This window comes from Drosophila biarmipes, chromosome X (genome assembly GCF_025231255.1).
Source record: "Drosophila biarmipes strain raj3 chromosome X, RU_DBia_V1.1, whole genome shotgun sequence".
NCBI lineage: Eukaryota > Metazoa > Arthropoda > Insecta > Diptera > Drosophilidae > Drosophila > Drosophila biarmipes.
In genome coordinates, this window is record NC_066611.1 from 15,234,235 (window position 1) to 15,260,312 (window position 26,078).

At 37.2% G+C, this 26,078-nt stretch overlaps 2 protein-coding genes across 11 annotated transcripts in view; one reads left to right on the forward strand and one right to left on the reverse strand.

The window, feature by feature from the left end:
- Nucleotides 1-197: 197 nt before the first annotated feature.
- LOC108032244 (uncharacterized) lies at nucleotides 198-1,307 on the reverse strand. The gene is made up of 3 exons (XM_017106111.3): nucleotides 1,242-1,307; nucleotides 865-1,182; nucleotides 198-799 (listed from the first exon to the last, which is right to left on the reverse strand). Exons 1-3 carry the CDS (start codon nucleotides 1,305-1,307, stop codon nucleotides 635-637), a joined length of 549 nt encoding a protein of 182 aa, XP_016961600.1. The 3' UTR covers nucleotides 198-634.
- Nucleotides 1,308-2,714: 1,407 nt separating this feature from the next.
- Nucleotides 2,715-26,078, forward strand: part of LOC108032084 (neurobeachin) — a 191,716-nt gene continuing 168,352 nt past the window's right edge. For 4 of the 10 annotated variants that reach the window (XM_017105936.3, XM_044093413.2, XM_044093409.2 and 1 more), the window contains exons 1-2: nucleotides 2,715-3,295; nucleotides 7,606-8,412. In XM_017105936.3, the coding sequence (XP_016961425.3) occupies nucleotides 8,254-8,412 (159 nt within the window). In that variant the 5' untranslated portion in view covers nucleotides 2,715-3,295; nucleotides 7,606-8,253. Of the gene's footprint in view, nucleotides 3,296-5,285; nucleotides 5,428-7,605; nucleotides 8,413-26,078 lie in introns of those variants that run through there. The other 6 variants (XM_044093415.2, XM_044093417.2, XM_050887995.1 and 3 more) reach the window with 5 other exon arrangements.

Consider the following 26,078-nt stretch of genomic DNA (forward strand, 5'->3'; position numbering starts at 1 on the left):
AGTCTTATTTACCAACCCAACCAATCCAAAAATAATACAAAATGTTCTGCTGAGACTATATATATAGAAAGCATTTATTTATGAGCTTCACCTTGAATCGGAACACGTATAAAATTCAATTTTTTAAATGTATTTTCAAAATATATCAGTTTACTGAGAAAATATCACAATTAAAAAAAAAAAAAACAGTGTGCGTAAATACAAAATTACAGTGCTGAAAAACAATTAGCAGGGGGTGTGAGTTTTTGCTATGCCAGGCGGGTGTATTGGCTGAGCTAGCGGAGACACCCTCCCCACATATCACAATTACTTAAATTTAAGCTCGACTTTATATAACTTTTTGTTCTAGAAAATATTGGAATTTGACCTAAAAGTAAGAAAATACTGCTCGAAGAAAATATATAGCTTGGATAAAATAATTAGCCATTTTAGTAAATGTTTTATGGGTTTTGATCTTAGCTTTAGAGCTGACTTTTCTTGAAATAAGAGTTTGTTTTCTCAATTTAAGGTCGTAAAAAGGGGGAAAAATGGTATCTTTGTAACGTTGAGTTATCTCAAATTCGGAACATTAATTTTTTTCAGTGCCAAGAAACAATTATCTAAAAAGATATTAAAAATGTAATAATGTAAATGCCTAATTTCTTTTTATAAGATCTTCGACGAAGGAGAAGGAAACATTTGTATCGAATTGAGGCCTATGGTAGAAGAGCCATATTAGAGACAACATATAGTCGCCAGTTGGGAAGGGCAACCTTAATCTGTCGGCCCGCAGATAAAAGTCCTTCACAACTTGTGGACCCTGATGAGGATCGAACAAGATGGTAAAAATTCGATTTAAAGTGTAAAGCTACCACGGCTACTCACTATGAATGGGCACGAGTGGTTTATGTTGGAGAAGTCCTGGAAGAGATCGAAGATGATGCCTATGATGGGGTTGTAGTTGCGCCGCATGAAGCGACACCCGTCGACCTTGGCATTGAGGAGCCAGGGCTTGAAGCCATTCGCCTTCTTGAAGATCTGCGCGTGGATGCTGATGTTATCCGCCGGATGGAGGACGGTGCCGTTGATGTTGAGCAGCACCCGGTCGCGTCGGATGGCCTTCAGGCGGCACTGGTGGAACACGAACCAGGACTCGTTGTGGCTCAGGCAGACCACGTTGGTGAACTTGAAGACCACCGCGTCCTGCAAGGGGGATGGATCGATTAGCCAACGAACTGCCGCCTCACCCTGCCACCTTTCACATTTGGGACCAGCGTGTTGATGAGCACCGCGGCGCAGAGCAGACCTGTGACCAGCTTCGACAACATGGCTCTAGCCCAACTCCCGGCATCCAAGTGCCGGCCATTTAATGGCTCTATGAGGTATACTAATCGATTTAATAGCCCTGGCTCCGCCAATCTGATTCCTCCACTGGCAATTGTTTAATCGGCGCATTGTGGGTAGTTGGGTCCCCTGATTGTTTTCCCCTGCATTCATGTCATTAAAAATTCGATCTTTTATCTTCAAACTGATAGAAGTCACTTTTATTTTTTTGCATTGATTATTCGGAAACTATTAAAGTGAGAAAAGAGTTTGAAAATTACTTTGCTTTTTACTGTTTTTTTTTAACGTAATTCAACTAAAAAAAAATACCAAAATATTACTCATTAACTAGATATTGCTTATAACCATATGACACTTGTTTTCGACTTAGTTATTTATATATTTTTAAAATTCATGGTACAAAAGCTCAGTTTAATATCAAATAATATAGGTTTGACAAGACCTTTTAACATCAATTTAAAGCCAACTTGATATGACCTTGAACAATTTAGAAATATTTTAAAATCAAACAATTAAAACTATTTAAAATCACATTAATTTTTCTCAGCTTTTTATAGAACCAAATACTGAAATGAAGAACTTCTTTAACTTGAGGAATTTTCTATTTTTCTTACAAACTAACTTAATAAAAAATATATTATTAATATATTTTACTTCTTAAGAATAAAAAATATACCAAAAATTAGAACTCATCGTTATAAAATATAATTAATATAATTTGAAACAAAAAACTCACAGCACAAACTTGTTAGTTTCTATTAATGATAATTCGATTTTACATATTTAATGTATTTACAACCAATAATGTTGAAACTTTAATTGTTATTAATAATTATTTTCTTACTTTTCGAATAGTTTAAAATTTTGAAAAACTGTTATACACGCGCCGTCGAAATTTCCCTTCAACAGCTGTTTGAGAGAGAGTTTTCTCTTTTTTGAGGTCATTCCGGTTTTCAAAAACACTCAATTTTGGTGATTTCAGAGCTCAGTATTTTTCAGATTTTTTTCAAAACAGTTTTTGATTTATTATTTTATTCGCTGAATTAGTAAGTTATAATGTTGCAGTTTTCTATGAATAAATTATAGATATCATTTTAAAACCAGTCTTAGGGAACATTTTTGGGTCACCCTTGAGAAAGACTCTATAAATTTAAAAATAGCTAGCTTATCTTTAATAAATAAATAAATTCAGCAAATATATCTTAGAGAAACTTTAGGAATTTCCAGTACTTCAGTTCCAGGAGTTCCTGGATTCGGAAGCGTTCCACCAAACCGAGCGGGAGCGCACTCTCTCGCTCTCCCTCTCTCTGGCGCTTCTCGCTCCTCTCCCGATTCCAATGCCGCTCTCCGGCTCCTCTCGCGCCGCAAACGCAAAACCAAAATTCACTCTGTTTTTCGCAGCATTACGTTTTTCAACGCGGCCGCGTAAATAACAGGGAAAGCAGCGCGCGCGGAACGATCAGCGGTGGAATTCCAATTGGATGGGAAACGACGCAAGGCGGAGAAAAACGAGAAACCGACAAACCGAAAACAGAGAACAGAGTCGAAAGACGCAAAACCGTGAATTAAATTAAAATAAAGCCGAGCAGGGAAACAGAAATTCACACAAGAATGCCGAGGTGAAATGGCGTGAAATAATTCAATTAATTCATTTTTGCGGGGACAACAAACAACGTGAATGCGAAGGGTTCTACCAATAAATAACGGTTGTATTTTGTTGTTACGTGAACGTTGCGTTTTTGAATTTATGAATCACAATTCCTTTTTGCCTCCCGCCGCGTCTTGTTTTACTCATTTCTTTTTTTTTTTGCCACTTTTTTTTACTGTGTATGTGCGAAGACAACAACAAACATAATGCGATCAGAAACAACAACAACAACGGCAGCAGCAGCAACGACAACAACAAGAAAACATAAACAACAACAGTAAACAGACTTGAAACATCGGCGGCAAGCGGCAAAAAAAACTCAACGTAAATATAAAGTTTTACGCTCTCTTAGTTACGACGTTACGTTTTGCTCACTTTTTGTTGTTGTTGTGTTTCCCGAGATTTTTGGAATATTTTTTTGAAGTTTTGCATTTGGTTTTTTGGATCGTCTTGGCTGGCGTAGTTGGCTGGGCCAATTAGCATTTCGGTGTCGCTGTGCTTGCTTATTGGAATATGACAAAATTCAACAAAGCGGTGCAAAATAATAAGATAAAAAATACGTAGCAGTGGCAAGAAGCAGAAAAAGCCGCAACGTTGCGAGAGCGAGAATGGGAGAGCGCGAGAGCGTGCTTGTACGTGCGTGTGTGGTAGGAACTACACAGGAAGAAAGCTGGATTAGGGCTTTAAGGTGGAACAAGTGCTAGGTGCATTTCTATTCAAAACATTAATTTGATTTTTGGTGTTTACTAGGATCATATATACATTTTATTCACTGAACTGCTTAATTATAAAAAAAGTATGTTATGTACCTAATATTCCATTATATAATGGATGAACAAAAAATGTACTCAATAAACTTATAGGATCACTAAATATCTTCTGTTCGAAAGTACTTATTTTTTCTCAGTGTAGTAAGTTAACAAACTGACGACGTGTGTCCGTTTTTTTGGTGTAAGGAATAGAGCGAGAGAGAGAGAGAGGAGAGCGCGCTCGAAGGTGGGTGGCGAAATGAAGAAGGAAGTGAAAGGGGCTGGGCAAGGAGTGGGGTACGCCAAGAAGGGCCGCCAAGAGAGATGGAGAGCGACTCTCTCGCGTTTCATTGATTTTTCCCACCGAAAAGGTGAGAAAAGCGGCGAGCGAGAGAGCGCGCGAGAGGGAAAAGCCGAAAGTCGCGAGAGAGGGAGAGTGCGGCAGGAAAACAAAGGAAAAACTTGTCTCGGCGTGCCTGCAATTCATAATTAGATGGCCGCCTGCTGCAATTGCAATAAAAACAAAAACAAATACCGAGCCCAAAACGGGTTACCCCCTTCCCCCGCCTCGCACACTCCCCGCCACCACCACCAGCCGCCCCCCTTTCGCCCCCCCGCTCCCGAAAAAGCCACCACCAAAACCGAATTCTGTGCCTCTCTTTCGGCCAGCGACAAAAAATTGGGTAAAAAACAACAACGACAATACGGCAACAACAGTAATGAGAGAACGTGGGTAATTTAGTTGGATTTAGCCGAAATTGTAGGGTCCTACGCTCTTGAAAAAATGTTACCAATTAGATGAAAATATAAGGAAATCTACAAGCATTCGAATAAAAAACCACTATTTTTTTTTTAACTAAAACAATACATAAAAAAATTTGTTTTACGTTGTTTTAATAAACAAAGTTCTTAAATTCTTCTTTTAAAAATATCTATAAAACATTTCTGAAAGTAAAACTAAAAAAAAATATATTTCTAAGAATATATCTACAATATAGAAAAGTAAAACTCTAAGTAATGGGTTTTAAAATATATATTTAACATTTAATTAAACATTTCTAAAAGTAAAGCTCAACATAAAATACTTCCAAGTATATAATTACAAAATGTAAACAAAAAACTCTTAGTAAAAAGGTTTAAAATATATATATATAACATTTAAGGAAGTAAAACTCTTAAAAAATATATAGTTTTTAAATATTATTTTTTTTATAAAAAAAAAAACGGAGAGAAAAATCAATTTTAAAGAAATGTTTAATCAAATTTATGGCCAATATGTTTTTTCTTAGAACAGATATTAAAATAGGTAAAAAACTACAGCCAAATGTAATTAATATTTAGAGAAAACGTGATCATAGATTCACACTTATAATATTCGAGCCCCTTTTATAGGAAGTTGGCGTGGCGGTTCTACAGATCCATTTGATCGATTGAACGCGTGACTTTCGTTTCCAACTGGCGTTGCATCTTTATTTCGTAACACAATTACCAACTTCTCTCTCGCTCGCCCGCTCTCTCGCTCGCTCTCTTACCGGTTCTCCCCTCTCTGTTGGCCATAAAAAAAGGCAACTACAAAAAGTGGTAGCAGCCCAGAGCCAAAGCCAGAAAGCAAAGCAAATGAAACGCAATGAGCCTCGCTCTCCGTATTGGAATTTTTTTCTGTTTCTGTTGACGTGCAATTAGCAAAGTGGCCGCATTAAAAAATCCGTAAGCAGAACCCAATATATAAAAAAAAGAAAAAAACATAGTCACCTGCTCTATCTAAACACCAAAAAATAAAAAAAATACGTAGTGCCAGGCACCTGAAAAATTCGAAAAGAAAACAAAAGTTAGAGTCAAGAGACCAGTCAACGTTGCTTTTGCCTGTTTTCTGCCACGCCGGTTTTTCTTCTTTTTTTCCCCTACTTTTTTGCTGTTTTAAACGATTTATTTCTTTATTTGTCTACTGTTTATATCATTAAATGTGGTAAATTATAAAACCAAAGCGAGCTTGGTATGGTAGAAGAATGTAAAACTGCATTTTCGTAAGCCCCATACATTTTTCCTTGAAAATTCCGCACTTTCTTTATTAAAAAAATGATGGATGGATATAAAGTATTTTAATGGTTCTACGAAAAATATTATCAGTACTTTTCCCCTTTTTGTAGACAATTTTCAGGGGTTTTTCAATAATATTTCATATTTTTTATACTATTTCAAAGAGGGTATTAAAATTGTGAATTTCAATTGAGGTAATAGTTGGATAACAATTTATTTAAATTAAAAGTTAATTTTTTTTAATCTTTTAGATATACACAGATAAGATAGTTTTCTTTTTGCTAACAAAGAAGAAACCTCCTATTGGAGGTTTTTCCGATAAGAGTTTTTAATGGTTATACGAAAAATATTATCAGCACTGTTTTTTTTAGGTTTTTTTTTATGGAATTTCCTAAAAACTATGATAATATATTAAAAGAGTATAAAAAATGTATATTTCCATTGTGAAAATATGAAGATAAGAATATATTTAAGGTTAAGGTAAATTTTTTTAATCTTTTTGATATGCATAGATAAGTTAGTTTTCCTTTTTTTAACCACTTTGCTAGCAAATTTTCACCCCAATGGGCTTGCAAATGGAGCGGTTCCCAATTAAGAGAACCCTTCCTGTTGGAGGTTTTTCCGATAAAAGAGTTCCTCTTTGACCCACAGCTGCGTTTCCCTTATGGTCTTCCGCCGCCAGCTGACTCAGAAGCACACACCTTGTTCCTCAGGTGTGTCAGCGGTATATATGTATGCTATTTTCCTTCTTCATTTTCATTTTTTGTGTTTCACTATCCCCCCGCTCAGTGGTGTTTGCCGAACGTTTTAGAACTCGGTGGCTTCGACAGCTTTCCCATGGTTTTTCCAGCACTTTGAGTGCCCGCGGGGCATTAACCCCCAGGTCTTATCGTCGGTGCGTGACGACGAGTCGAGAAAACTATAGTTTATACACCTACAAATATCTGGTAGAGATGACCGTCAAGCACAAGCTAATGAAATCGATCATCGGCCGAGATTTTCACAGCGGAAAAATGCTCTTAAAACGTGGTATTACATAAATCTGGCTCTAGATCGTGCCGCGCGTTAATGCAAGTCGTCAGAGCGGCTGAGGGAAGGGGAAAAAATGTACATAAAAAAAAAAGCAGTAACAAATAAAACGTAAATTATAAATGCACATAAATTCCCCAGACAATTTTCCACTTTGCTCTGCGAGCCAGCCAAGAAGCGAATGAATAATGGAACGAAAATTTGCTCCATCAAGCACGTGTATGCCGAACCGCCCGCCCCGCCGATTTTCCACCTCCCTGAAAAACCACTAACACCCACCACAGCCCACCTGGAAGACCCCCGAAAGCCAGAAACCCCCGCCCCTGAAACTTAACCCATGGCAGATCAAACGAATATTTCGAATTTTGCTTTGTAGCTGGATTATATGTAAAATAAGAATTTAATTTAATTTTTAATGTACCTACTCGTTTTAATTTTGAACAGCCAAGGTACAGTGCGCGTCATGGGCTTAGAGCGGGTTTGGGGACGTTCACACTAGCGTTATGAATTTTGTAATTAAAATATGGAGTGATAACATGTTTTGGAAAAAAATATATTACATATTTCTAATTAAATGAACAAATATAATTGATATGAAAAAGGTTTAGTTTGTAGCTTAAATTCTAAGAAATATAAAAAATATTTAAGCCTACTCTACGCTTGCGAAACGCACTGTACCCAAAGAGCATATCAGAGTTACTGCATTCGTACTCATGTACCTATTTCTCTTTCTCTCTTCTTTTATGTATGTCACCACCACAACCACCAACCACACCAAAAATCACCAAAACCTCAATCAAAATAATTTTCATAAAAAAGTGTGCAATCTAAAATATAACCAAGTATTATATACAAAAAAAAGAGTATAATGCAAAATCTGTCAAGTGTCGATGGAAAAAGTCGCTCAATATGAGCAAAAAAGGCGGCAACAACAGCGACAGCAATAGAGCTGCCCCACAACAACAACAACAACAACAGCAGCAGCAGATGAAAATTGGAAAAGTGCAACAATACAAATGATGCTTGATATGAAATAAAATCAAAATAGAAGGAAAAGAATAAATCCAGCCAAAAAAATTGCAAATTTAAAAATAATCATTTTTTTCTCCCCTCCAATTGCCTGGCAATATCTAATTGTTTATATATATATATATAGCATTACCATCTTCATATATATCTATTATATATGTAAATGTATTATATATTTGTGTATCTGTGTGTGTGTATTTTCGTGTGCATTCCATCCATTAATTCTATAACTCAATCTATGAAAAACCCAAACGAAATAATTTACTAAAACGAAAAACACATAAAAATAAATTTAAAAAAAAAAAACAAAAAACAAACAAACAAAAATCGCATGTCAAACGCGTAAAACTCAATAAATACAACAATATTACTATTCACAATTTACCAAACAACCGTGAAACAAACGAAAATAATCTGAACCACAAATCGTGCACCAAAATGGCGGACATCATGCGTCCGCCGTACAGTGAGATCAAACGGCCGGACGAAATCGTCAGAATGACAACCGCCGACAATCTCAAGTTCGCCGTCCTCATCGGCCTCATCGAGGTTGGCCAGGTGACCAACCGGGAGGTGGTCAATACCGTCCTGCATTTGGTAAGTGCACACATTCACAGAGCTATCGGATGTAGAATAATACTTAAGCATCAACCTTTGAAATCGGGATATAATCACCAAGCTATTAATTTTGTAAATGCAGTTTTTGGGTCACCAGTCTGAAAACCATTGGAATTACGGAAAAATCGAACATGAAAATAAGTTAAAATTTTGACCCTCTTATAATTGAAATATTTAAATGTAGAATAATAGGGAATTCAACCACAAGTTCATAGAGACATCAACCTTTAAGATCGGAATCCATTTACCCAAGTTATGGATATTAGAAGTGCAGTTTTGGGTCCCCATTCAGATTACCATGGGAATTACGGAAAAAAGGAACATGAAAAGGGGTTAAAATTTTGACCCTCGTTAAATATAAATATTTAAATGTAGAAAAATAGGGTATTCAACTACAAACTCATAGAGACATCAACCTTCGGAATCGGGATTAAATTACCCAAGTTATGGGATTTGGAAGTGCCGTTTTGGGGTCCAATACTGAAAGTCATTGGAATTACGGAAAAATAGAACATGAAAATGGGTTAAAATTTTGGCCCTCTTCAAAATGAAATATATAAATGTAGAATATTAGAGAATTCAACCACAAACTCAAAAAGATATCAACCTTTGGAATCGGGATTAAATTACCCAAGTTATGGGTTTTGGAAGTGCAATTTTGGGGTCCCATACTGAAACCCATTGGAATTACGGAAAAATCGAACATGAAAATGCGTTAAAATTTTGACCCTCCTTAAAAGTAAATATTTAAATGTAGAATAATAGGGAATTCAACCACAAGTTCATAGAGACATCAACCTTCGGAATCGGGATGCAATTACCAAAGTTATATACTGAAATCCATTGGAATTAGGAAAAAATTGAACATGAAAATGGGTTACAAGTTTTATTTTCCTGGCCCTTCAGAAACTAATTTTCATTTGTTTGTTTATAATGTTTACTACTATTTATTTATTCAAAAAATCAAAGGTTAAGCTACACAATTTGTCTAGTCGAGTGGATTGAGAGTACATCACTCTGTTAGTAATTTGGGTACTTTTATTACGCTTCAAAAATGGCAAGGGTCGTTGCTTTTGTGGGTCACAACATTGAAGTGGGATCAGAATAGAGATTTGGTTAACACTTTGTTTGCGAGTCGTTTAAACTCATGGTTTATGGGTTCCACGTGAACTACTGAGCTCGTAACTCAAAAACAGCATGGGGTTAGACAATATAAAAAATATAAGTAGATCACAAAGGTAAATAGGAAAGAAATACATTTATTCTAACTTATTTTTACTTGTATACCAATTATTAAAAAAAAAAGTTAAGTAAATGTATTATTCACTTAAAGCTCTTAATCAATTAATAAAATAAACAGCATTATAATTAACATTCATGCCTGGCAATGCAATGTGCACAAAAACCAAATGCAGTTTAATTACATTCAGGTGTTGCAATGTTGCGTAAATAAAATTAAAATCAAATTATATCAATGAAAACAGCCAGCCACATTTAATTTGGCTTGAAAACCTAAAGAGCCTGACAATTAAAATGAAAAAGGCAGGCAACAAAACAGAAAAAAAACAGTTCACTTGAAATCTCGACAGCAATTTAACTCTCTGTTTAGAAAGTAATTTTCCTCACACACACACACAGCGAGACCGGCTTTTCCCCATTCCCATTAGAGGAAAATTAACATTTCCAGCAAGCCGCAAATGCAAAAGGATAAGAAGCAGCAGAAGCAGAAGGGTGTGTGGGTGGCTGAGTGGGTGATTCTGGAGGTCGCCCTGAATGTGGGTGAGTTTTATAAGCACAAGTATGCCAAAAATCTCGCCCGACTGTGGGGCTCTGTGATTAGGATCAAAAGACCGGGCGGGTACTAAGACAATGTCTATGCCACTTGTCTTCCTCTTGTCACGGCATTTTCTCACCATCTCCCCCAGTTTTCCGCCGTCCTCAGATTTTCCCCACACACACACATCCTCCCACACGTGGAGAACATTATTATTATAACATATTTAAATTTCTGAAGCTTAATGAAAACACGACACCGTCGCTCATCATTACCGCTCACTTTTTCCTTTTTCCTACCACCCGTCTCGGGGAAAATGAAAATGAGAAAACCCAGCCTCATCCAAACAGTCACCGCCAGGTGGCGCCTGCCAGTGAGTCGGAAAAGTTATCCGAGTTTCACAAAAAAAAAAAAAGTATAAGAAAATTATAAGAAAATAAGGAAAGCCGAACCTCCATCCAATTGAGGGGCCACTTTTTTGGCGTTGGCTCAGCTGGAAATGCGAAAATTATTTCTACGCCTTACACTAACAAAAATTGGGTAATATTTGTGGCTTTCAACTACATTTTTGTGGTCTAAATATTACTAATTTTATACGATTCTAGATTAAAGAAGCTCATTTAGAAATTCAGTAACAATTCAGTATGTAATTCAGTATATAATTCAGTTTGAAATTCAGTATATAATTCAGTTTGAAATTCAGTATATAATTCAGTTTGAAATTTAGTATATAATTCAGTATATTATTAGTATATCAATCGGTATATTTTCAATACCAAATTCTTAAAATAACAAATAAATATTTAAAACCTTATAACTCACGATCAGTTTAATATAAAAAAAATCTCTTAAAAATCTTTTAAAGTAACTTTCAAAAAATTATAAATTAAAAAAAAATCCTTAAACCCCCGTAAGGTGCATTTTCCAAGTGCAAAACGGATAAGGATGTTGTCTGCGAAAAGAGGAAATCCAGGCGGAAAAAGGGGTAGCGAAAGTGCGAGGGGGTGTTAGTTAGGCGGTAGAGGGGTTCGTAATAAGAAATTGAAAAGAAATTGAATTGAAGTTCGTCATCCGCTGAGCGGCGGCGGCGTCGTCGTCGTCGTCGTTTTCATCGCACTCGAATAGCCCCAGATAAGATAAGCGGCAAACCGGCAGATAAATTGTAGATACAGACAGGTACACAGGTGCACACACCTATATATAAAGCAAAAAAAAAAGGGAGAATGTGTGCCAAGTGGGGGAATAATGTACATCCATACATACCTATATGGGTAGGTACATTATATGGCACGATCTGATAAGCATGAAAAAATGCGTTGACGTGTTCCAATGCCAGCTGCAGACTCAAAAAATTCTCGCCACCCAAAAAATGAAAAAAGCGCTCTAAAAAGATAATAAAATAATCGAAGAAAAGTACCTACGCCTACGTAAAAGCCATGAAAAACCCCCTCTGAAGATACAAGCCAAACCAAAAAAAAAAAGAAAATCAATAGAAACAACGTGGTCGATTAATGATTATGGATATGGAGATGTTAATGGATGGCAAACGCTGATAGGGATGTGAATCGAGTTATGGATATGGATAGCTTAGATTGTGGAGCAGGTGAGGTAGGACTGGGACTAGGCGGGGGTTTCTTGTTTTTGGTAATGGATGCGTTTCATAGGTCGTATCTCGCAGATATCAGGTTAATGGATGGCTGCAAATTTGGAAATTCCATTTGTATTTAGCTAGATAAAATGGAGATAAAGCTGAAGGAACATAATAACAATAAATTGGAGTTAAAAAAAGAAAACACATAACCACACATTTGTAGGGAAGTGCCAGCAGGGTTGCCACCCCGCCATATTACATTTTTTAGGGAGCTAATATTAAATTGCTATAACTTTTGAATAAATGGATAGACTTGCACACTTCAAAGCACTTTTTTTATTAGAACTAACAACTTATGGCTTTTGTATTTTTAGATCTAATATATCTTCCTTTTTTCCTGACTTAAACTTGATTCATTTGCCCTGGATATGTTGCGTCTTCCATACCTTTCCTTACCAGCCTTTTCGAACGACCCCACCTCAACAAAAACGAAACCAATCCTGAACTAAACTCAACTCATTTGGCTCACTTGAGGGTCACTCGCCATGTTGGCTTAATCGGTCATTGGGCTTGTTATACGGCTCAATTATGCCCGTTTTGCCATGTGGCGCATTTGCTTCTGGCCCTCAGTTTAGTACGACTCACTCCCCCCTGTTTTTGGCCATCGGCCATGGGCGTTCCACCCCCTCGGCAAATGTCCACCCAATCGACCAGCCAGCCACCAGTCCACCAGTCCACCCACGCACCACCCACTCTCTTGAATCCAGAGTTTCGGAAAAGCCTTCTGTTGGTGTCACGTGCAGGAGAGGCAGAAAGCCTTTTAATCGATTTCTCGTTCTCGTTCTTGTTCCTGTTTTCCCTTCTCGGCTAGTAAAATAATCGTTTAACGCAAATCGCTTTTTGTTTAGCCCCTAAAAATAAGAAGGTACTTCCTAAGCACTAAAAATCCGACAGCGAAGTGCATAAAAAGACGAAGAGCGATTCGGTTTTGTCAATGTTTTATGCCCGAGGGGAAATGGGAAGCCCCTTTAATTAGATTTTATTTGGGTTGAAAAACACTTTCTTGAAATTTAATTAGGATGTTGGAAATAGGAGTGGTCGTAAAGTTCTATTATAACGATTTTCCCGAAAGTACTAATTCTGATATTATGCAAAGTGATAAAAAAGGGGATGTAAAATGCAAATATAAAATGACTTTGGTGATTGTTAGGGAAATAAAGTAATATTTTAAAAATAAGTTATGTCGTATATAGTAGATAGATAGTTTTTATAGATTTTAGCATCTTCATGTATCTAGATGTAGTATCTTTTATACCTTGTGTAAATTTAGCATCTGCCATTTTTCCCTCTAAATATTATCTTGATAAATATTTGCACACATTCGTTTCACAATCAGCAATTATTGTCGGTGGGGCAGTACCTTTTCTCCTTCACATTTTATTAGTTAGGTTCTCTGTGTTTTCCTACAACCCCCTCTATTTAACTTGTTCTTTATAGGCAGGGCCCCTTCTATTTTTGTTTGGTTCCCTCCTCACCTTTACATATCATTTTCTGGCTGATAAAGTCGTTCGGCACGAAGGAGAAAAAGGTGGAAAAATACAAAAAATAGAAATGAGGGTTCTGCTAAATAATGTACGAACATACTTTGCTACTTTTACTTAATTTAATTAACGGCCCGGGCAGCGATAACAACAACAGCGCCGAGAACAACAGTAGCAGTGGCAATAGCAACATGGCTTTGACGTCGACGCCTGTCAGCTGTTCAAGTGTCAGAGAGGAAACAATGAAAATAGGCTTTATATTGTTGGCATCCTGATGAAGGACACCGCCGCCAGATGAGAGGGGGTGGTTTTGGGGGGTGGCGGCGACCGAGTGGGTGGTTTTTGGCGGCCGCAAAGAGCACTGGGAAAAAAGCGTTCCTGGAAACGTTCCTTAGTTATATAAATATTCTTATCTTCAATGTATGCTTGGGTATAAAATATAAATTATATCAAATATATGTGTATATAATATTATATATTAATATTATATATATATATTATTAATATATTTCTAAAATTAATAATATTTTCAAATATCTTAGGCACCTAACATCAAATATTACTTCTAGAAAGAAGTTGGTATTTTAAAAAATATTTATTTAACCATTTTTTTTTTGTAAATCATGAGGAATTTACAAAAATGCTAAAAAAAATTTTATCAAAATATGTTATTATAATATTTATTAATATTTTATTTTATATAAAAAAATGATTTTGAATAATATATTTTTATATTTATATATATAAATTAAGGACAGAAAGAATTTTTTCCTGTTACCAAGTAAAAACTGGAGAGCGAAGAAAGTGAAATGAAGAACAAAGGGAGAGAGCGAAAAGGAAAACTTGCCTAGACAACGTGTGGAATGCAAGTGGGTGGCTGCGGATTTGGGTGGGGATTTCCCACCCCCTCGCTTAGCCTCTTTTGCCCTCTCTTATCAGCCAAACGAAATGAAACGTCACGAACTTCTGCTTCTTCGCGTTCTTGTTCTTGTGAAAACGAAACGTTAACGTTAATACAAAAACAAACACAGGGATGGGCGGCTCGCCCTTTCTCGCTTTCTCGCTCTCTCTTTCTCTCTCTCTGCCACCCCCTCTTTCTCTATCTATCTGTGGCTCTCGCTCTCGCCTTCAACCCCAAATGGAAAATTAAACAACAACAAAACGCGACGAGAAACGGCGCCACTGTGTCCTCTGTTGTGTTTTTCTTGTTGCTGCCACTGCCTTTTCCTTTTGGCCAACTGCTTCTGTTTCGCCCCCTTTCGCCGCCCCTCTTCGCGCCCCCTTTTTTTTGGCCTGTTCTGGAATGAAATCGAATGGTTCCTTGGGCTGCTTTCGCGTACTTTCGCCAGCAGCAGTACCTATAACACAAACAACAGCAGATCCTGCACTATGGTCAAAAGTTGGATAGAAAAAAAAAGCTTGAAAAAATATTTTTAGGGAATGGTGTACGAACCCTGTAAAAAATAAATTACTTAACGGATATCCAATCCCTATTTAATAAAATCACCTATTCCTTGATATATTTTATCGTATTTTATCGGACTTGAACTCTCTTTCAATTTTTTTCTTTTTAAGAAAAAAAAAATTTATAATATTTATAAAAGAAAAATTCTTTATAATCCGTTAAAAATTATAAGCATTCTATGTATAAAATTAAAATTAAAAAATTAACATTTTTAAACAAAAAAAAAAACCTTTGGTAGTGATAGGACTTGAATTCTGTAACTCCCTTTTATTGATAAAAAGTTTTAAAAATTACAATTAGTTTTGAATTCATTTTAGCTTGCCTAAATATGTTAGTAAATATACATTTTTAATCACAAACTTTTTCTTTATACATTTTTTTTTTGCAAAAATTTTTTTAAGTCAATAAGAAGTCTTAGATTCTAAATAACAGACTGCAATCTGACTATAAAATTTATAAGAACAAATCCCCGCTTATTTCCCACTGCGCCCGACGCATTTAAAATTCACATCCAGTTGGAACCGTGGCCACCAAAGGAGTTCTCCATGTGGATGGGTGGTGCTGTTGGCGGTGGTGGCATGGGTGGGTGCACAGAACACCACAAGGGAGGGGCCTCTATGTGTGTAAGCGAGTGTGTGGGAGTTGCAGGGGCGGGGACAAGGGGTTGTGGGTGCCGCGCCAAAACGAAGACACGACAACCGCAAGAGATTTAACGACCAATAAAGAACAACGCAATGTTATTTAAGGACGAGTCTACGACTGAAGGGATTCTCGCATGCGCCCGCCGCATTACGCGTTACGTGGACACGTAGAGCCGGGAAAATCTAGCTACGGGTCTGGGTCTGGGTCTGGGTCTGGGTCTGGGTCTGGGTCTGGGCTGGGTCTCCGGTCTCCGGACTACGGACGTATTATGTGTAACCGGTAGCCATTTCAACGGCCCTTTGATTGCATGGCTCGACCATCCGGTTTCACTGCCCTTTCATGGGGTATAATCAATTTGGTAAGGGGTTTGGTGATTACAAACACTCTTTATAAGGTCTCATATCTGTTAAGTTAGTTTTTGTTCAAAAGAAAGATTATTTTGATGAACAAATGATGAATTAAACAAAAACTCCGATAAACAAAATGATCAATAACATTTTGAAGAAGAAGAACTGTTGAATTAAACAAAAAACTGCGATAAATGATGATCGATGTTATTATCGAAATCAAACATTTAAATATAACCTATCGATAGTTTGGCAAGCTGATCTTTCCGATAACAAATATCGATTACTAGTTTTTTGTATGTGACAGAAAATTAATGATTTTATTTGTCTACTTTAAATTGTATCTTCTCTACCCTCTTTTCTTAAAGAGTATTCCCATTTTCGTGCATCTAAACAAATATTCCTCTCCACTTCTGTGTATTTCGGTTTGTTGTTGTCCCTGGACAGGGGGTGGAAGGTTAGAGGGGGTGGGATGGGTGGTTGAATTGGAGGCGTGACACATTTATGGGCACATTTTGTAACGCAACATGGCAAGCTGATGAAAACTTCTGCGGCAGCAACTGTGGAACTTCATTAACGTCATTATCAGTGTGTGGCTCACTTCGTAAGTGTGCAGGGGAAAAACTCGAAAGGAAGTGGCAGTGGTCGCGGAGGAGGTGGTGGTGGAAATTCGGGGCAAATCGAAGGGGGGGTTGGTCGCTCGACCCACATCCAAACACCCTCTGCACCCGTTGCATCCCCCGGCAAATACTGCCCAACGCCTCATGGCCACTTGGCAGTGGTCACATTTGTTGTTTGGCTTCGATTCTACGCTCGATTTTAAGGGATCCATATGTTATCGACACTTTGAAATAAATAATTTTGTGGTATAATTTATGGTGGTTTTATGAGTTTTAGGAAGAACTAGGGAAGGTTTTGACAGTTATTGTTGAAATAAAATTGGGTACATGATATTTATAATTTAATTAATAAGTCAGAATTTAGTCTAGAATATATCAGAATATATAGTATTTAATGTAGTAAATGTTAACTATATATTAACCTAAATAAATTATTTCAACCAATTAAGGCAAAGGTAACCCTTTCCTTGTGAGCCAGAGAGTTCATAATATGAATTTCGGAATAAAAGAGATATTACCCCATCAAAAATCCCTTACAATGCCCCCAGATCCCGCTGGCTAATCAAGTTTTCTCCACAGAATTTTGATGGCTGCGATAAGAAACTTTATATGGTGCCCGAAGATGTTTCCTCTTCAGATTTTAATAACATTTTCAATAATGGCGAAAACACAAAGGGGGCGGGTTTATTGGAGCGTGGGCTGGCAAATTACGTTGACGACAAATGCTGAACCGAAGCAAAAATAAAAAAAAGCGAAAAAAAAGAAGGAGAAGTGAAGAAACAGCAACTGAAATGTCGAAGAAAAATCAATAAAATTCAATAGGAGGCAAACGGTTTTATGGTCGCTTCGGGTGGCTATATTAGTGATAAAGCTGACGGTAGTGGCGGCAAAAATCTGTTTTAATTTTTTGCTGCCGCTGCTGCTGTTGTTTCGCATTTTCCGCCCACCTCTCACAAACTTCTTTTTTTCCCGCTCGTTCTTTCCTTTCCCCGCCTTTATTTATTTATACACGGCATGTATTATATGGGGAGTCTGATCCTTGGGTTCCCAGAGTTTCCTCCTTTTTTTTTTTTGGAGGTGGTCCGCTGTCGCCTGCTTATTTATGTATGTTACTATGGTGGAAAGAAGGGGCCAGATGGGCGGAGCTGGTTAACGGCTACCATTGGGTAGGAAATGCGAAATCGGATTAAAATCTGGTTAATACCGGATGTGTTGAAACTTATCCGGCTTGACCCCTGAATGGTTGCATTTAACTCGATTTTTGTTATGCTCATTTAGGTTATGTCATACAGTATTTTATTTAACCAGAGGTTAGCGAATTTTGGTTAATATCTGGTGAAACAATTATCTGGGGTGACGCTTCAATAATTGGTCATTGTTAGTTTGTTTATTTAGGTTCTATAAAATAGTTTTAGCTTTTCTGTTCTAACATTTAGTATTTTTATTTACTCTGAGGCTATAGTATTTTTTACCCCATCAGAATGAAATCTGTTCAATGCTGGGTGTGTTAAAACGTATCTTGCTTGACCTTTTAATGACTTCAGTTAAATCGATTTTTATTACACTAATTCATGTTCTTTCATATGGTTATAGTATTTAGAAAATAAATACTAAAAATACTAAATATGGTATCTATTGGAAAATGTACTATTGTACTATTGTATATTTGTCTTTCTTGATATGGCAGTTGTTTTTCTTTTATTATCATTGTCTTGTATTTTGTAGAAGTGTATCTAAATAGTTTATTGCTTTGATTTTCCCAATTTATTTCTCTTTCATTGGGTATCACAACTAGAACGTGTGTTTTTTTTATTTATTGGTTCTGCGTTTACCCGAATAAGTATGTGATTTATTGCATCCGTATTGTATATTTCAATACCGAATTTTATCGTGGTCAACCGTTCTATGCAATCTTTCGCTTGGCTTTGTGCGATAATTCGCCTGTCAGCGTTTCCGCTTCGCGCCCACCCGTCAATTTTGGCAAGGGTTCTCGGGAGGGGGTTCTGAGTAACCTTAACTGTAACTGTAACCGTAACCGAAACCGAAGCCAAAAACCGAAAACCGATACAGATATAAGTGCAGAGTAACCAAACCATCCCCGTTGTACTCCTGTTTTACTTTATAGTATGCAAGGTTTATGCCAGTCCAGGACCCTTTGAGGAATCCCAGGAATCAATTGTGATTATGTAATTGACGGTGCGATTGAAAACTAGAGCATATTTAAATGGTCTCGATTTAACTGTGGCCGTAGAAAATGTTGTTCTATTATTTAATATTCACAGGCCACACATTAAAGCTTTCTTGCACTTGACTTTCCTCTGAGCCTTATTTCAAGCTTAAATTTCACACATTAGATGTCAATTGGCCGGGGGAAATGGAAGTCCTGCGGCACTTAATTGATTGTATAATACTTTCCGATGACTGCAGTGCAGAGGGGCAGTCCAAGGACACTTAGATACATATATACATACAGTATATATGCTGGGGTGTAAGTATATATATAACGCAGAAGGTCCTGCGTCTAATGGCGATTTTCTTTTCTCTTGGCCGTCTCTTGATGGCTTTTCAAATAAAATGCAAACATAAATGCGAACCGAGCCAGCGGTTGAGTGCAAATAAAAGCGAAAATCTTGCCAATTGAGTTGAACAGATTCTCTTCCTTTTTTATCTTTTTGTTTTTTCCATTGTCGGGGAGCTTTTGGGGAGAAATGCTAGTGGATGGGCGGAAAATTAGGGGGCGGGGCGCAACCCACAGGGGAGCCGTGACTCGGCGGATTTTGGCCATTTGCGTTTAGCCAGAATTGCGTTGTCAGGATTTAATGATGACACGAGCCGACAACTCGAAAAACAGACAGGAATAAGAAACAAATATCATGTTTATAAATCTTTCATGATATCTTCTCTGAGTCTTCACGGGTCTGTTTACAAATTTGCGAAGATTTGGTTGCCTTGAATTTTATGTTTTTTAATACCTAAATATATATACATTAGTAATTTTAAATATTTGTTATATATTTTTAACTTTAAAATATTTCTATGCATATTTTTTTAAACCTTTTTTGGTCTTTCTTAGACATTCTTAATTCAACGTTCCTTTCCCGTTTCTTTTTTTCCATATCTTGTGATTTATTTATCACCACTTTTTTCCACAATTTTCCTTCTTTCACTGCACTGCGGACATTTTCATTTTGTTGCCATCTCTCAGCAGCCAGGCAAATCGAATCAATCATCAAATCAGTGGTGTGAGGGTCTGTTTTCCCATCGCCCCACTCTGATTTTCCTCCGCTTTTCCTGCTGTTTCCTCCTTCAAGTGCAGAATGTGTTGCATGCATAAATGAATGACATATATTTCACATCTTCACCGCTGCTCCCTCAAAAGTAAAGTGGCAGAGGAAAACGTTAACATTTTCTGCCCTCCCCAGTCCGTATTTTTTTATTTCATTTTTTATTTTTTTTTTCGATTTGTGGGTGCAAAGGCAGGCGGTTGGAGGCCAATCAATATGTTTGCACAGGGGAGCAGCAAAAAATGTGATTGCGCTGCAACAGTTGGAAAATACTGTGGAAAAAGTAAATTAAATGAAAATTCCAATGGAAAAAAGAGTGTTAAGAAATAATTAAAAAAAAAACAAGCGACCATAATTAATGCGTTAAAAAAATGACATCAAAATGTTTGGTTAAATTAACAAGGAAACCTCAAAGGCGAACATTTAAACTGAAATGGGAATTTTAATTGCAGGACCAGGAGTAGGTGTTAAAACAAATAGAGTAATACAAATTATGAAATTATACATTTTAAATTTAAAGAAGTAAAGTAAGATTTAAAGTTTTAAAGACGGTATATAAAAAAGGTATTCTCAGTATATATTTAGTATTTTATTCATATACAACAAGTCAGAACATGTTCGAAGCTTGTTATCAGGGAATTCCCTGGAAAATAAATACTACATGCTTCAAAGACCCCCTTTTCAACATCCTCTGTCCCTTTTAAAAGGACTGCCTCATATGGTCGTGTAATGTGATTCATAATTTATATAACTTTAATGAACAACATTAATATGCGAATTATGACAAGCCAGGGGACCCGCTGTCCACGTCCTTGTATCCTTGGCTCCCTACTCTATCCTTTCCCCCGTTTTTTTTTTTTGTATTTTCACTGGTAGTCAGGACATGCCGCAAGGACATTGTCCGCCCACATAGTTGTGGGCTGCCAGCTGGACACAAAAACATATATATATTATAGGGGACAAAAAAATAAACTGAAAATGAAATGAAATGACAAAAACTCGACAACACTTTTGGGATAACATTGTAAATTTTATTATGGCCCATAGAAGGGCTTGTCCCGGGAGTGGGGATAAGGCAAAGGGATCCCCAAAAGGGATTTCGGTGGCGCAAAAACATAACTAATTTGCCGGCGAACGAAATCAAATGTGAGTGCGTACCGTATGGCGCAGAAGTATATAAATTAATTCACTGGATCCCGAGCTTATAGCGGGGATTACGATAGATAAATGGGGGCGCATCAGTTCACAAAGTGAATTGCCAAAGGGTATTAAAGGGTTCATGCTAAGAATTTTAATGTATATCTTCTTAGAAACAAATTATTCCTTTTCCTTGAGCGCCTTGCCTACAAAACAATAATAATAATTAAATGATGGACACAATTATTTTCGTTTTGTTCAATGCATTTGGACAAATTTTTGTTTGCACAATATCAAAGTTATGGCTGGCTTACACATCTTGATCGGGCTTTCACTGGTTAGATGGCTCCGCAAATATTTGCCAACTGACTTTGCCAGCTTCCCTGCAGTGTCACAGTTGAAGTCAACCGATTTTGAGCTCCCTGTGCGCTCTAATAATATCAAAATGCCCCACACAAAGTCGTTCTCGGGCAACCCGCCGTGTGTTCGTGTTCTGGTGGTCAAAACGCAACTGCACAGTGAGAAAATATTAGCCAAAATTAAGAAATATTCAAATTTGAAGGATGATAAAAAGTTATACTTTTAAAGTGTGACTATTTAATGGATATTTTTAACGTATAGTTGAGTGTTTTAATATATTAAACTTGAATTTAATTATATTTAATTTTTTTTTAACGATTATAATGTGCTTTTTTAAAACCTTTTTGTTAAATTGTAGTTATTTGTTTTGTTCTATGGATCTTGAAATTTGTTTATTTTAGTATTCTGCTGTGCCTATTATTTTCTGCGTGTGGTTAAAAGCTAGCTGTCATACTCGGGCTTATGTACACTTCTTGACAATCAATATATCCGCTGCTGGATGTGCACATCCGTTTGTCAGAACACAACGACAACATTGGTTCGGCAGGAGTTGGAGCGGGAGCGGGAGCAGGAGCAGGAGCAGGAGCAGGAGCTGTAGCAAATTCAGGAGCTACCGGCGACATGGACAAAGGAAAGGTGTGCTGCCAGGTTCATTGTTTGTTGGCCATGTCCGACCATCCTGGCATTTGACCATTCTGCCGTCCTGCCATCCAGCCATCCAGCCAACCCACCAGCTGTCCATCTGTCCCTTTGTCCATTTGTCCATCAGGTTTCGCCTCGCGGGGCTGGTCTCCTCCGTTGACCCTACATTGTCGCCATGTTTTGTGGTTGCAAATGGTTGCGCCTGTCGACCAATGAAAGGAATGGCAAAATAAATAACCAATTTCAATATCGCATAGCGATGGGTGCGCAGAAGGCGATATGAATAACGATACTTGAGCAAATATTCCAAATTCGAAAGTGTTGCCATTTAAATTAGAGTTTTCAAATCACTTAAAAATATTCCTAAAAGTATGCAGTGAAATGAATTCCAAATATATTGTTGCATGCTTTTAGACACATTGCACATCCCAAATTCCAAACGAGCTGTTGCATACTTTTGTACATACAATTCGTAGAATATTTAAACAATTTACTATGTTAAATTGTATTTTATTTATTTTTCCATGATACGTCAGTCATATCCAGTGGGAAAAACTCCTTATGGCCTCTCATGGCTGAAAGTCGCTTTTAATTGCTTGTCCAGCTGCATTTTAGATGCCATCACTCTTTGCGAAACTATATATTTATTTACCAGGGTGGGTGTGTTATAGTTAACCCTTTCTGGCCAACTTATTTACGCCTGGATCAGATCCTTTGTTCTGTGTAGCCAGTTAGTTGCCCTAACGCCTGTCCATTGTTGTGGTTTTCCCCCTAATGGCTAGCCACTCCCCCTGGTATTTTTTCTATATTTACCCAGCTGTTGGCATGTGAAGAGTGTAAAAAAGTGTTGCATTTAAATGGATTTCATCGTGGCAAATAGTTGCATAGCCGCATAAAAATAGCTAAGCATTTGAGTCCCCACCACGTTGGTAATTTCATTATTATTATTAATTGCATTAAATTATTTTTGGCCAGCTTTCGTGCGTAAGTGTGACTGCTGCTTAAACGTTGCAACGAAAATATTTGTTTCGCTGAACTTTTACACCATCATCGTCAGCAATGCGCGCTTTTCTCCACCCGCCAACAATGTTAATTACAAACTTTCGAGTTGGACACAGAACTAAAACAAATTACATGAGCGTCGTCGTCGACTGCCAAAAGGGGGTTCTGCTGGTGGTGTGGCGGTGTAAAAATGTTCAAAACGGTGGAATGGTGTTAAACTGACAGCAACAGCAGCTGCTCGTCGGGTGTGGGAAGGCTTTGAGGATGCAAGAAAGAAATAACTAGAAAAAAATTGTGGGTATGTGTAGAAAAAGTAGAGTTCCCCTGGAGCTGAAGTATTAAATACCCGTGTTAATATGTGGTCGTAAAAGCATTATTATGCATTAAAAATAATGTAAAAGTTGTTAATTAAAGACTGAAGGAATAACTTTGTTGGTTAAGTATGGGAAAATGTACAACGTAGTTGATATTTATTAAAATTCCACTCCTGTATATGTATTTTTTATTTTAATTTTCAAGGTTCCTTTAACAAAACATTATGGGCATTATTCCGTATTATTTTAAGATTTTTGTTATTACGTTATAGCTCTTTAATAAACACCCTGCTTTAGCTATAATATAGGATTATTGCTGTAATATCTTACATTAATACTTGGTAAAATGATGGTACCTACTATTGAAATAAGGTCTAACAACTACGTTTTTATAAACTTGCTCCTCGGCGAAAGTTTGCTGTTTGTTATTGCCTACTTTGCTCGTTATTTGGGCAATCGTTTCTCTATTAATTAATAATTACCTGCCAAAGTCTGTTGAAGATGTCCGCTAACTGTTGCAAACTTTGAGGCAAATTGTTGCATAGTTTGTGTAGCTGTTTTTCCCCCACCGTTTTTATCCATCGTCCTTACGAACATAGTTTTAAGTGGTGCATGTGTTGGACATTGTTGCCTGTTTGCCGTTGTGCTCGTTGTTGTCTAGAGTTTGCCAATTATGTGCCTAAGTAGTTGCTGCTCTGGTAATCATGTTCGACACGCCCTCATTTCGGGGCGGTGGTTCCTGGCTTCCATGCCGTAACTTCTGGTGCTATTGCTGTTAGCATTGTGCCAGGCTTGATAATTGATCTAATTGATGAATAGCCGGGTCGTGTGGTCTGTATGTTACATTGCACAGATCGGAGGACAGCGATTTGGTCTAGGAAAATGTAATACTTTGCACACGATTTAGTAAGTTAGGCCAGTAAAGGATTTGTTCCGTCCGACACCTAGGGTGTCTAAAAGTATGCAGTAAGGAACATGACACCCGGGAAATATAGAGTTCCCAACTTTTAAACACCTTTATTAGTGATTTACAAAACCTTATTGAATTCTTAGTGGAAATCAAATCAATTCTGATAAACTTACAAGAGTGTCTCAAAGTATGCAGTAAAAAACATGAATCTGGAGTTTCCTACTTTAAGACACTCTTATGAATTATTTTTTAAAACCTTAGTCATTTTGACAAGGAACTCAAAACAACTCAGCTATAAGCTGATTTCGTAATGGTATCTAAAAGTATGCAGTTCAAATGCAACGTAAAGTACTGCCTACTTTTAGATACATTTTTAAGTGATTTTAGCATTGAACTTAGAACAAGTCCGACTCTAGCTTTACTTATAAAGGTGACTAACAGTATGCAGTGAAGAAAAATCACTTTCGGATTTAGTGTTGCCTACTTTTAGACACCTTATGAGTGATACGCAAAACCCTAGTGGTTTTAATATGGCACTCAAAACAAGAAGTGGCATTTACCCAAGACGGATTTATGTCGCCAATAAATGCCACAATATATGATCTCCATGGATGTGCTCTTCATACGAAAGCTCTTATATTCATAATGGGTGGAAAATGACAAATCTGTGACTGAACTCTTGCGTAACTTTAACCCACAATGCAACTTTGGCCGTAAAAAGGCGGGGGATGGGATAACTTTTCCTTAGGGATGGAGGACCATCACTCCATCTTTCATCTTATTTCATCCTCATCCATATCTTTTTTTCCCCCTCGTTTCGCTGCTCAACTTTGTGGGCGCTTGTTTATTTGCTCTATATGTGCTTTGTTCCTTGCTTTTTCTGCTTTGGCACACTTAAAAAGCAATTTACTCTAATTACATTAAGTAGAAACAGCGGCCAACTTGTGCGTGTGTCAATAAACAAACGGCGAAAGTACTCAAATATATATGTATGTATATCCTACTATATATGTACTAAAATATGTGTAGGGCTCTTCTTTTTCCACTTTTGCCTGCAGGAAAAATCCGCGACGAGTGGGTTGGGGGGGAAAAAATATTGCGCTTTTAGACCATAATTACCTGAGAAGTTTTGCCTCCGTTTGGAGACGCTCTTCCTCTTGCCGGTCACTTCCGTTTTGCCTTTTGTCCCTCCGGGAATCTGCCGTTTCCTCCCATTTTTTTTCGCTTTTCCCACTTTTCCATCCCCTCTCGCCACCCCCCTTCATTATTACGCATTATTATTACTCGTCGGCCGCATCTTTTTCTTTTGTTGTTTGGTTTTTCTTTTGTTTTCAGTAAATAAATCAGCGTTGCCCAAGTAACTTTTTCACACACAGTGAACCAAAAAAAAAAAAGAAGGAAAACTGGGGATTGAATCGGGGAGATTTTCTGGCAGCAAGATCTCCCGGGGACTTTGACTCTGTGCCGGCGTTTCCGTTGTTGTGTCGCCTCTTCTCGCATTGATTGGTTAATTATAATGAGCTTAGCCACCAGGGATATAGCCGAAGATAAGGATAAAGCTGTCGAGATGGCCAAACAGCGAGGCGGAGAGGAAAAGCGGCTAAGAAAGATATAACAATTAAAGCGATACCATATGGAAATCTTATTAGGAGCACAAAACACCAGGAAAATAATCCTTGGTGGCAGGAAAAGGAAAAAGGACATTGAGAAAAAATTTAACATTACATCTTTTAAATACAAAGTAATTGTATAAATTTAAATTCATAATTTAATAAAGTTCTGAAGATTTGTTTTAACAAAAACATAGCATTGAAAATCTAAATTAATTGTATAGATTTAAATTCATAATTTAATAAAGTTCTGAAGACCTGCTTGAACGAAAATAAAGATCTTACAATCTTAATAGTGTAAAAAGAGACTTCTTAATACACAGCAAACGCGACACTTTAAAGCGCTCTTATAGTTGCGATACGCACTGTAAGTTTGCCGCACTTCTTGGGCTTGCGAATTTATTTG